This window comes from Silene latifolia, chromosome Y (assembly GCF_048544455.1).
Source record: "Silene latifolia isolate original U9 population chromosome Y, ASM4854445v1, whole genome shotgun sequence".
Classification (NCBI taxonomy): domain Eukaryota; kingdom Viridiplantae; phylum Streptophyta; class Magnoliopsida; order Caryophyllales; family Caryophyllaceae; genus Silene; species Silene latifolia.
In genome coordinates this window covers 401,294,515-401,307,441 of record NC_133538.1, presented here as the reverse complement: position 1 = coordinate 401,307,441, position 12,927 = coordinate 401,294,515, and the positions used below count along the sequence as shown (strand labels likewise).

The following is a 12,927-nucleotide window of genomic DNA, read 5'->3' as shown; positions in this document are numbered from 1 at the left end:
AGCTCGAAGGTTATATTACTTGTCTTATTCTCGAGAAATTCTTTCTCTAAGAACGTCGCACTAGCCTAAAAAAAAACTCGATGTTCGGTAGGCGAATAGAAGTAATGACCAAATGTTCCTTTTGGATAACCTATAAAGTATGTCTTGACCGATCGCGGGCCGAGCTTATCCTCGTGTCTCCACTTGACATAAGCCTCGTAGCCCCAAACCCGAATAAAGGACAAGTTAGGGACCGTTACCTTCCACATTTCATATGGAGTCTTGTCGACAACTTTAGTCGGACTTTGGTTAAGAATAAGAGCAGCTGACAAAAGAGCAAAACCCCATAATGAATCAGGCACTACCGTGTGACTCGTCATGGATCGAACCATATCAAGTAAGGTTTGATTTCTCCGTTTGGACACACCATTTAATTGAGGTGTTCCAGGTGGAGTTAACTGCAAAACGATTCCACAGTCTTTAAGGTGTTGATCAAACTCATTTGAAAGATATTCGCCACCCCGATCTGAACGGAGTGCTTTAACCTTTCTACCCAGTTGTTTCTCAACCCTGTTCTGATATTCCTGGAATTTCTCAAAGGACTCACTTTTATGCTTCATTAAGTAGACATATCCGTATCTACTCAAATCGTCCGTGAAAGTGATAAAATATCTATAGCCATCTCTAGCGGTAATTGAAATAGGTCTACAAACATCAGTATGTATGAGTCCTAATAGGTCACTAGCGTGCATTCCACACCTTTGAAGGAAATTCGAGTCATTTTGCCAATGAGACATGATTCACACGTGCCATATGTAGAAAATTCGAATGCGGGAATAGTCCCATTATCGACGAGTTTCTTTACACGTTTCTCATTTATGTGTCCCATTCGACAATGCTATAGATAGGTTTGATCTTTGTCACTAACCTTTAATTTCTTATTATTCACATGTAATACTTCTGTGGTTTGATCTAAGATATAAATTTCATTCATGGAAACCGCTTTGCCATAAATCATTTCATTGAAAGAGAAAATACAGCTATTATCCTTTATTAAAAATGAAAATCCGTCTTTATCAAGTACGGAAACTGAAATAACTCAAAACCACTAGGGAGTTGGATTACATATGTTCCCTTTGAGACAGCAGCAACTCTAGCTCCATTCCCGACTCGCAGGTCCACATCATCCTTTCCGAGAGGTGTGATGTTTCTTAGGCCCTGCAAATGATTACACAGATGAGAACCACAACCAGTATCAAGTACCCAAGTTCCGAAACTTGCATGGTTAATCTCAATCATATGAATATAAGATGACATACCAACAGGAACGACGCGACCTGCTTTAATGTCCTCACGGTACACGGGACAGTTCCTCCTCCAATGTCCAGTCTTGTGACAATGGTGGCACTCAATGTCACCGCCCTTGCTCTTTGCCTTGCCCTGTGAGCCACTAGTCTCACCAGGCCCACTCTTACCGTTTCCTGGCTTCTTGAATTTTGGCTTACCTACAGTTAGGTCATCTGGAGCTTTGCCCTTACCTTTACCTTGTTGGAAATCGTGAGAACATCCTGCTTCATGCTCCCACTCAATTTCATATCCTTCTCGGTCTGTACGAGAAGTGAGTGTAGCTCATGAGGACTTTTATTTAAGTCATTCATGTAGTAGTTCGCCCTGAAAAGGGCAAAACCATCGTGAAGAGAATGAAGCATACGGTCAATGACTATGCTCTCACTGATTTTACAATCAAGTGCCTCCAATTTCTCGACATTCTCAATCATGTTAAGAATGTGTGGGCTAACCGGTTGGCCCTTTTGGAGTTTCGCATCAAAGAAGCGACAGGTATGCTCATAAGTAACGATTCTCGGTGCTTTTGAGAACTCGTTAGTGAGCGTGGTGAAAATCTTGTTCGCACCTTGGGCAATTATGCGTCTCTGCAAATTGGTTTCCATTGCAAAGATGAGTACGTTCTTTATCGCACTCGCTTCCATGACAAAATCACTATAAGCAAGTGACTCGTTAACTCCCTCATTGAGGCCTGGGTTTACCGGTATTGGCTCAGTTAAGTACTTGAGCTTACCGTCAGCAATGGCAGCATTCCGTAGTCGCCTCCCGATCCGCAAAGTTGGACCCATCATTCTTGATCGCGTGTCCGATTCATGTTGTCCATAAAAACTTTCAGCCAGGACTCGCGTCCAAGTGTGGCACTTGGCATTGGGATTTCGTTATTTCCAGCCATTTGTTGTAACAGTAAAATAAACGCGTTCTACACTGCGAAAAGAAGAATAAATAATAAGCATGTGCATCGATTTTAATTTAAGTCTAATGCAATACTGTTATAACGCGAAGACTCAAGCATTTATACAATTGACCTTCCTCGAGAATTATATAAATGATCCCAAGACTCAATTATCTGTAAATTGATAAGCCAACCTTTTGGCTAATTCTCTCGTTAGAATTCTTGGTCGATAAATTTCTGTAAATTCTATCTTTAGTCCATCATAATCACGAGAAACTCTTCGGACTATAATGTTGAGATAAACTAAGTCAACACAAACTACTTACCCAACGTAGAAGGGGTCATATTATGCCTACCGACGAAGAAGGGATTCATAGTTGTTTGCCCTTATAAAGACTAATCTCAATTTCCGTTTTAGAGGAAGATCCCATCAACTTTGTTTTAATTCATTTTAAGTGAACTAATATCTAGCATGCGTGAATGAATAAACTAAGGTGATGGCTTAAACTGAGTGACATCTGTATGTCTATGAAAACTAACATACAATCTATATGAGTCAATTTTCATGCATTTTAGTAGGTGGTTTGGTTTTAGGCCGAATATGATGCATTAACTAGCATGTGAATGAAAAACAATAAGAACGGTAAAACAAAAAAATAAAGTCCTAGTGTGGCCTATCCTATAAAAATGAACATAAGTACAACTTTGGAATCCGTTCTTGGACCCGAGAAGCTTGTCTTGATGTTCCATCTTGATCCATGTAGCGGGAGTGAGCTCCAATCTCCATCTTTAGTCTTCTCAAAAATTACAATTTAAAATTACATAATAAACCTATTTACATTCTAATTTCAAAACCGTAATAAATAAAGAAAACCAAACGGAGATACGAGATCTCAAATTACATTAAAAATTATGTTTCCATCATTACGAAAACATAATTTGACTAAGGCCACACTAGGTATTACAAAATACAACCGATTGCAAAAATATGTAAATAAAATCATTCAACGATTCATTCAACTAAAATAAAATGCATCAACTAAAAAAATTAAACATACAAGACATAATTCTTTAATTATGTAGATTAATTTTACCCAAACCACCTATTTAAATGATCAAAAAAAGTGACAATTTCTCAATTAATCACATTAATTTTAATCTTAATTCACATTAAACTTGTAATATGAATTTAATCCAATCATTATTTTAAACCTCTTTAAAATAATTAGGTATCTATGAATTATGAACCGCTTCACAATAATTAATTGGCCAAAATCAACAAACAAATTTTTTTTTTTAGGTTTTTCTCGGCAAAAAATCGAAACAGCCCCCAAAAAAATTTTTTCCTCGGTTTTTCAGCAAAAAACGAAAAGAAAAAAAAAACAGATTTTTGTTTTTTTTAAAAAAATTCTGCCCAATCGTGAACAGTAACAGAAACATAAATTTTTTTTTTTTATCTTTTCTTGGCTGAAAAACGAAACAAAAAAAAAACATAAACCCTATTTTTTTGTGTCTCGGCTAAAAAAAATTAGAACAGCCCCAATTTTTTTTTCTTTTTCTCGGCTGAAAAACCCTAAAACAAAAAAAAAACACAATTTTTTCTTTTGGAAAAACAGCCGCCATCCTTTGATCGAAAAAAACGAACAATTGTTTAAAGTTGCTATTAACAAGATTGACATATTCAACTTTTAATTTAAATACATATTCAAACTAGATTATTCAAATTTAACTTGTTAAAAGAATATCTAAATCATGATAAAACCGATTATCATTATTGATTTGAACTTTTGTTAAATTAAGTTATATGCCAAAAAAAAAAACAGCAAAAACAATTCATCAATCCGACAAAAACGATTTCCATTTACATCTCGATTTATTAAATCGAAACATCTACAAATTATCATATTATTATCTTAACTGATTAAAACAACAATATGAAAGAATCAAATGGAAATAAAACAACAACAAAAACGAAACAAATCGGCTGCAAAAAATTTCTTCTCGGCATAAAAAAAGTTTCAGCCGAAATTTTTTTTTCTTTTTTTTTCGAAACCCTAATTATTGTTTACATCCAATTTTATGAAAATCATCAAAATAAAATTCGTAACCTGGCTCTGATACCACCTGTGGGATTTATCTGTATGCATCCCTTTAACTTTAAGGATTATAACGAATTTATTGTGATGATAACTAGTCAAAAAATAAATTGCATAAACAAAATCGAAGATGAATGAGAAATAACCTTCGGTCCTAGCTAAAAAAGGCCTATGAACAATATCGCAATGATATTCTCCTATCAGTTGCACCCAAGATGATATGAGATATGCCCTTGTTCTTTTGCTAGAATCAATCCCCCAAATTAACAGATTAACTTTAGGTTTTTTTTTGTGTTTTTCTTTTTGATGAGAGGAGGCTAGGTTAAAAGAGAATTAGGGTAGAAAAATAATGATCTACATCTTACCTTATAAAACCGTGTATTAGGTAAAATAGGGTAGATTTTTTCTTCCAAAATCTCGGCCCAAATTTCCGAAATTAAGAGGATTATTTCTCTTTTTTTTCGGTTTTAGCAACAACCACAAATTAGGATAAAAATCCTCTTATTTTTGGTTATTCTAAAATTATATATAATGCGTACATTTTATTAATTGTCATACATGTTGTCCCGTTTTAATAAGTCCATACATAATTGGTTGTAGTCGATTTATTAAGTCCTACCCGACAACATATATTATAACAATCTCGTGTAAAATATACTTTAACTATAATTAAATATAACCGATTACATTTAATTACGAATTAACATATTAATTCGTCCAAGCTAACATTATATACATTAATTAAATATAACATATTATATTCAATTTTACGAATTGACAGTTAATTCGTCTTAGCTAATATTATTTAATCGGCATTAAATAATCGTCTCATCAACACATTGACTAACTGTTTAGTCATATATGGCATCAATGTGATTACATGTTTGCTAAAGCTTCCAAGTGTTCTTTTGCAATGGAAAAGGTGGAATACTTGGGCCACTTTATTTCTGGTAAAGGGGTTGAAACTGATCCTAAGAAAATTGAAGCAGTAGCAGCATGGCCTGTGCCTCAGACAGTTAAAGATCTCAGAAGCTTTTTGGGGTTAGCTGGGTATTACAGGAAGTTTGTTAGAGCATATGCAGTCATCAGCAGGCCATTAACAGATTTATTGAAAAAAGGAGGGTTTGTTTGGAGCCATGAGTCTCAGGTGGCCTTTGATACTCTTAAAAGAGCACTCACTTCTGCCCCTGTGTTAGCAGTTCCAGATTTTACCAAGCAATTTATTGTTGAGACGGATGCTTCAAATAGTGGCATTGGTGCTGTCCTTGTGCAAGAAGACCATCTTATAGCCTTCATTAGTAGAGCATTGGGTCCTAAATGGCAGAAGTTATCAGTGTATGAAAAAGAATTGCTAGCCATAGTATTTGCCGTGCAAAAATAGGAACAATACTTGTCAGGTCATCATTTTCTTATCAAGACAGATCAAAGGAGCCTTAAATGGTTACTCCAACAAAAGATATCCACTCCCTTTCAACAATTCTGGCTATCCAAACTCATGGGATTCGACTATGAAATTCAATATAGGAGTGGGAAAGAGAATCTTGCAGCTGATGCTCTCTCCAGAATGCAAGGTTCAGAAATTCTAGCAATGGCATTATCTGTGGTTTCTTCAGACTTGCAACAACAAATTGAAGATAGTTACCTTACAGATCCCTATTTGTCTGGTATTATTCAACAAATTACCCTACAACAAAATGTTCCACATTATTCACTCCAAGGTGGGTTGTTAAGAAGAAAAGGAAGGATTGTAGTAGGAAATAATGGGGAATTGAGGAAACACATTCTTGATTGGCTTCATGCTGCTGGAGAATCAGGACATTCAGAAAGGGACATTACACTTAAAAGAGTTCAGGCCATCTTTTATTGGAAGGGTTTGACCAAAGATCGATGTAGCAAGAATGGTTAGGAGTTGTGTCATTTGTCAAGCAGCCAAAGCTGACTGTGCAGCTTATCCTGGATTGCTACAACCCCTACCCATACCTGAAGAAGTTTGGGTGGATATCTCTATGGATTTCATCACTGGACTACCAAAGTCTAATGGGAAAGAGGTGATATTTGTAGTAGTGGACAGGCTGAGTAAAGGAGCTCACTTTATGGCCTTGGCTCATCCTTTTACAGCTGTCCAAGTAGCTCAAGTTTACTTGGATAATGTTTTTAAACTCCATGGGTGGCCCAGAAGCATTGTGAGTGACAGGGACTCAGCGTTCCTGAGTCAATTTTGGCAGGGTCTATTCTCTATTGCTGGAACTGAATTCAAACTTTCTTCCTCTTATCATCCCCAAACAGATGGGCAAATTGAAGTTGTGAACAGATGTTTGGAAGCCTATCTAAGGTGTGTATGTGGAGAGGCACCCAAGGAATGGAACATGTGGCTACCATTAGCTGAATGGTGGTTTAATACCCATTATTGTACTGTTACAGGCTTAACCCCTTATGAGGTAATATATAATCAACCCCCTCCTATTCACCTTCCCTACCTACCAGGTGAATCTGATGTGGAGGCTGTAGTCCGATCATTGCAAAAAAGAGAGCAAATGATTTCCTTGTTAAAAGAAAGACTGCTGAAAGCTTAGAATAGGATGAAACAAATGGCGGATAAACACAGATCAGAGAGGGAATTCCAGATAGGGGATTGGGTTTGGCTCAGTCTTCAACCTTACAGACAGACATCTGTCCAACAGAAGACAAATCAGAAGTTGGCTCATAAGTACTCTGGACCCTTTCATGTCGAAGCTAAAATTGGAAATGTGGCATACAAACTAAAACTTCCAAGTACTGCCCAAATCCACAATGTTTTTCATGTATCCCAACTAAAGAAATTTGTGGGTACTCTACCTATGGCCATACACATTCCCACTTGGCTCCAGGGTCAGCCAACTGATCACGTCCTGCAACCAGCTGCAATACTAGAAAGAAGGACAGTCAAATCTCAAAATAAAGCTCAAGTATAATATTTGGTTCAATGGGAAGGATTTGCAGATTTTGAAGCTACTTGGGAGTCTGCCCTTGCCTTTGAAGAGAAGTATCCTAACTTTGCCATTCCAGGAGTTAACTGACAAGTCAGTTTTGATGGGGGAAAGTATGTTGTAGGATCAAGAAGTTGGTTATAAGAATCAGTTGTGGAGTTGTTAAGTCGGTTAGGAGTTTGTTAGCTGTCAATATTGTAAGTCGGTTAGAAGTTTGTTAGTGTCAATGAGCTGGCAGTTAGTTGTCATTAGTGGCAGTTTGTTATAAATACCAGAAAGCTGTAACAAACAATTCATTCATATAATCAAATATACATATTTCAGTTTACACTTTATATCTCTCTACAATCTCTCTCTACTGTTCTATCTAGGGTTCTTCATCATCTTCAAGGTTAAGCTCGGCTCCATTGAAGGTGTTTGTTGAATTGCAGTACTCCATCTTGTGTGCTGCAACATTGGATGCCTAAAGATCATGATTTGGTCTGCATGATAGCAGTTTTCTGAAAAAATGACATTAACCTTGGTCTCACAAGTGTCATATGTGGCGGAGCAAGGGGGTTGGATTTAAGCGGCCTTACCCTAGTGCAGAAACACTTATTATTACAGGATGTCTAATAGCAAAATCTAAAGGATGCTATAAATTAATTTTCAGATGTTTGTTTTAAAAAGTGAGGAATGAATGAATCTTGATCTTGTCTTATTAAATAATGTTGGAGTATATGATTGTTATCAACATTTTAAAGCTTGTTATGATAAGATGAAAAGAGTAATGTAGTATGTTAATCACAATCGTGAATTGTGGTAGTTAATCATTGCCTGTGTGGACCGTAATGGTCTTATTAGGTAATTAATAAGTTGTTGTGCAAAGAGCCAAAGAAGAGTTGATTTAATCATTTGCTTCTGATCACTCCAGAATTTTCCCAAAAGTTAATTTGGTGTTGACATAATTATGACTTGCAACGATTATTTGGTCTGAATATAATCATGATGATCATTGGTTCTTTGTTGGCTGCTTTATTGTCACTCATCAGTATCACAAAGATAAGAAAAGATAATGCATTATGTATGAAACTTTCCGGTTATCATAAAACACAATTATATGTACTCAAATTGCATCAGCATTTTAACCTAGTGGGCTAATGGTTAGTGCTAGTTGCTACTGATTGTTGTGCATTTGCAGGCATTGGATTACGTAATAGCAGAAGCGAGAAGAAATGGAGTGAGGTTGATCTTAAGTTTAGTGAACAATTTGCAAGCGCATGGTGGGAAAGCACAATAAGTGAAATGGGCATGGGAAGAAGGCGTTGGAATAAACTCATCGAATGATTCTTTCTTCTTTGATCCATCCATCCAAACCTATTTCAAGAATTATATCACGGTACCTTTCTAGCTTGACTTTGATGATCTATCCTAATTCTTGGTCCTTGAGCACAGGAGTTATTTGCTTTATAATTCTCCTTAGACTGATTATTTTGATAGTTCGCTTTGTCTGGGCTTCGTGTGTCCAACACTCCCAACATTCTGACAAGACATGACACATCACTTTAGACCGAACATGAAACTCTTTTACAAAACTAGCCGTATCCAACACCCTGACATCGCTTCACATGCGAGTAGAAGCAACATCACCAGATACTATTTTTTTTTTTATGCCTCGCTGAGATTCTATCAAGGCGTCCTAGATAGCATCTTTGTTGATGCCTTGTCTGTAATTATGAATTTACACGTTATTCGTGTCTGCTACCAAAGCCAACTACAATGACGCGTCTTAATGGGGACAAGATATGAACCATTATGGAACCTTCAAATCAAGCTGACCAATCGACACAACGAGCCAAAGAGGAACCTCTGAGAAAGTAGAATAAATTTTCTTTTAAGATGCTTTACATATAACTTTATCAATGGCGCAAACTCCATTCCTTTTGTCATTCATTGTTTGTTTCAGATATAGTGATTCGGAAAGATTAGAAAACAGATTACTGTGTTAAATACTTACACTTACCAACTATGGTCATGCAACTGAAATAATTGCATTGTACAAACCTTTTGAGTTTTATCCAGTAACCTTAATTTTTCTTTTTTAATCTGTTTAGACGGTGCTTACAAGGAAGAATACCATCACTGGAATCAAGTACCGGGATGATCCAATTATACTTGCTTGGGAGTTGATTAATGAACCACGTTACATGTCTAACCCTTTAGGTGACACTCTACAAGTGAGTTTCTTAAATCTCTACAATATTGAATTTTCTGCTAAACATATTCTGTTGCAGTGTTCAGAAATTAAATATATGCAAAGTAATAATGCTTAAAATGCAAAATTCTTTTCGCAGCCTTACCCCTGTGCTAAAACTGCCCATAATAGAAAATGTGTAAAAATTGCATTGAGTGATTTTTTAACACTGGAATGCACAAGAGGCATAACCACCTTATTGAACTATATTGTTTTATTCAGTCACAATCCTTGAACGCGAAATCACCTCTGTAAACGATCAAAAACAATCCAAGTCTAACTTGCATCATTGTGGAATAGACTTCTAGGAATTAATCGAAGAAATCCAAGAAACAATTGCAGGATTGCTAATTGATAGAAAACAATCGAGCCAAAAGTTTGTTATTATTGAATGAATAATTGTTACAAGATTGGAGAATTGGAAGAGAGAAATGTAAGAATGAATATTACAATTGATGCCTCAAATGAATGACTGATATGCCTTATTTATACTAAGGAATGACTCTCCCTCCAACTATCCTAACAAACTCCTAACAAACTCCAGCTGTCATTTAACTAATTCCAGCTGTTCCCGCCTAATTCTGTTATTAATCTGTTATGCACATAACAATCCACCTCCCTTGAATTTCAGCTTGTCCTCAAGCTGCATCAAGATTAAACTCAGGAAACCTTTTTGCAATATCATCATAAGGTTCTCATGTAGCATCAGACACATCCCCATTTGACCATTGGATTAGAACATAAACCTCTGCCTGATTCCTTTTCTTAACCATCTTCCTGCTTAAGACAGCCACAGGTTCTGCTCTTAATTGTTGTTGCTCATCAATATCTGGAATTAGAACAAATTGCTGGCAAGGGTCCTTCATGTTTTTTTAACACAGAGATATGAAACACAGGATGTATTTTTGCTTCAGCAGGTAATTGTAGTTTGTATGCAACAGCTCCAACTCTGGCAATGATAGGAAATGGACCAAAATATCGAGGAGATATCTTAGCAGAAGATCTAGAAGCCAATGATCTTTGTCTATAAGGTTGTAATTTGATGTACACAAAGTCTCCCACCAAAAATTCCTTATCTTTCCTTCCCTTATCTGCCTGACTCTTCATTCGATTCTGAGCCCTCTTAAGATGAAATTTGAGCATTTTTAAGCATTCTTCTCTTGCTGTCAAACTCCTATCAATTAATTCTACAGCACTATCCCCCATGACATATGGTAAATGGAGACTTGGAGATTGACCATATACAATCTCAAAAGGAGTAGTATGAGCTGATGAATGATAAGTGGTATTGTACCACCATTCAGCCAATGGAATCCACTGTGCCCAGTCCTTTGGTTTCTCCCCTGTCATACACCTCAAATATGTTTCAAGGCACTTGTTGACCACCTCAGTTTGTCCATCCGTCTGAGGATGATAACTAGAAGACATTAGAAGATCCAATTGTTGTAGTCTAAAGAGTTCCTTCCAGAAAGTGCTTGTGAATACCTTATCTCTGTCAGATATAATTGATTTGGGCATGCCATGTAACCTGAAAATCTGATCCAAAAAGACCTGAGCCACTGATACTGCAGTAAAGGGATGGCTTAATAACACAAAATGTGCATATTTGCTAAGCCTATCTACTACTACCAGTATAACATCTTTTCCCTGTGACTTAGGTAATCCTTCTATAAAATCCATCGAAATATCAGTCCAGATAGCCTGTGGAATAGGGAGTGGCTGTAGCAGACCTGCTGGTTTGTCAAGAATAGCCTTGCACTGCTGACAAATATTACATTTCCTGATGTAATTCCTCACATCTTTTTTGATCTTCTTCCAATAAAACAATGCTGTAATTCTTTTCTCAGTAGCTTGAACCCCTGAATGTCCCCCTACTGGTGCATCATGTAATAGGGAGATGATTTTTTGCTTCAACTCCTCATTGTCTCCTACTACTAACTTTCCCTTCCTCCTTAACTCCCCCTGAGACCATGAGTAATGCGCTTTAAGGTGACCATTTTGTAATTCCTGAATCAGGGACTGTAAATGCACATCATTCTGCCAACTGTTGTGAATTTGCTGCTGGAGATCAGTATTAATTTGTGATAAAATCAGGGACATTAGTTCCTTGCAATTGACTCGAGAAAGTGCATCAACAGCTCCATTTTCTTTGCCCTTCCTATACACAATCTCATAATCCAAACCCAACAACTTAGGCAAACATTTACTTTGGAATGCTGTGGTTATTTTCTGCTCCAGCAGATACTTAAGACTAAAATGATCAATTTTAATCTTAAAGTGTCTACCACTGAGATAAGGTCTCCATTTCTCAATGGCAAATATGACAGCCATCAACTCCTTCTCATAAGTAGAACTAGTTTGTGTTTTTAGGCAAAAAGCCTTGCTAATGTAGGCAATAGGGTGGCCATTTTGAGTAAGCACAGCACCCATACCCTTGTCACAAGCATCTGTCTCTACCACAAAGTCCATTGTAAAATTGGGAAGAGCCAATACTGGTGCTTTAATCATTGCTCCCTTCAATGTCTGAAATGCTGTAGTGGCTGCAGCATCCCATTTGTACCCATTTTTCTTCAGTAAATTGGTCAAGGGTTTACTGATAATGCCATACCCCTGAATGAACTTCCTGTAATATCCAGTGAGGCCTAAGAAACCCCTTAACTCCTTGACATTCCTAGGCTCTGGCCAATCCACCATGGCTTTGATTTTAGCAGGATCAGTTTCCACTCCCCGAGCAGATATGACATGACCCAAGTACTCCACTTCCAGTGTCCCAAACACACACTTAGACATTTTAGCAAAGAGTGTATGTTGCCTCAAAATATCCAACACTAGCCTCACATGCTGAGTATGTTCCTCCAAACTTTTACTATATATCAATATGTCATCAAAAAATACTAGGACACACTTCCTCAAATGGGGTCTGAAAATAGTATTCATAAGGTGTTGAAAGGTGGAGGGGGTATTAGTTAACCCAAATGGCATGACCAAGAATTCATAGTGACCCTCATGTGTCCTAAAGGCAGTTTTGGGAATATCATCTGGGTTCATTCTGATTTGCCAATACCCAGACCTAAGATCAATTTTAGAAAACATTACAGCTTCATGTAGCTCATCCAACAGTTCTTCTATAACAGGAATGGGAAACTTATCTTTGACAGTGCATTTATTGAGCTCCCTATAGTCTATACAAAGTCTCCAAGTACCATCTTTTTTCTTGACTAGTACAATAGGGGATGAGTAAGGGCTTTGGCTTGGTCTAATTACTCCAGAAATTAACATTTCCTTCACAATGCTCTCAATAGCATCTTTTTGAACAACTGGATATCTATATGGTCTCACATTAATGGGAGTAGTTCCCTCTTTAAGGTGGATATGGTGATCATGAGTTCGTGGGGAGCGATTCGGTTGGGGTCTTAA

The 12,927-nt window shown here is 37.0% G+C and overlaps 1 protein-coding gene across 1 annotated transcript; it reads left to right on the top strand.

Annotated features, from left to right (window-relative positions):
- The first annotated feature begins 6,899 nt into the window (after positions 1 to 6,899).
- On the top strand, positions 6,900 to 7,744 carry LOC141632197 (uncharacterized). The gene is made up of 2 exons (XM_074444762.1): positions 6,900 to 7,256; positions 7,649 to 7,744. The coding sequence occupies exons 1-2, from the start codon at positions 6,900 to 6,902 to the stop codon at positions 7,742 to 7,744; spliced, it is 453 nt and encodes a 150-aa protein (XP_074300863.1).
- The last annotated feature ends 5,183 nt before the right edge of the window (positions 7,745 to 12,927 follow it).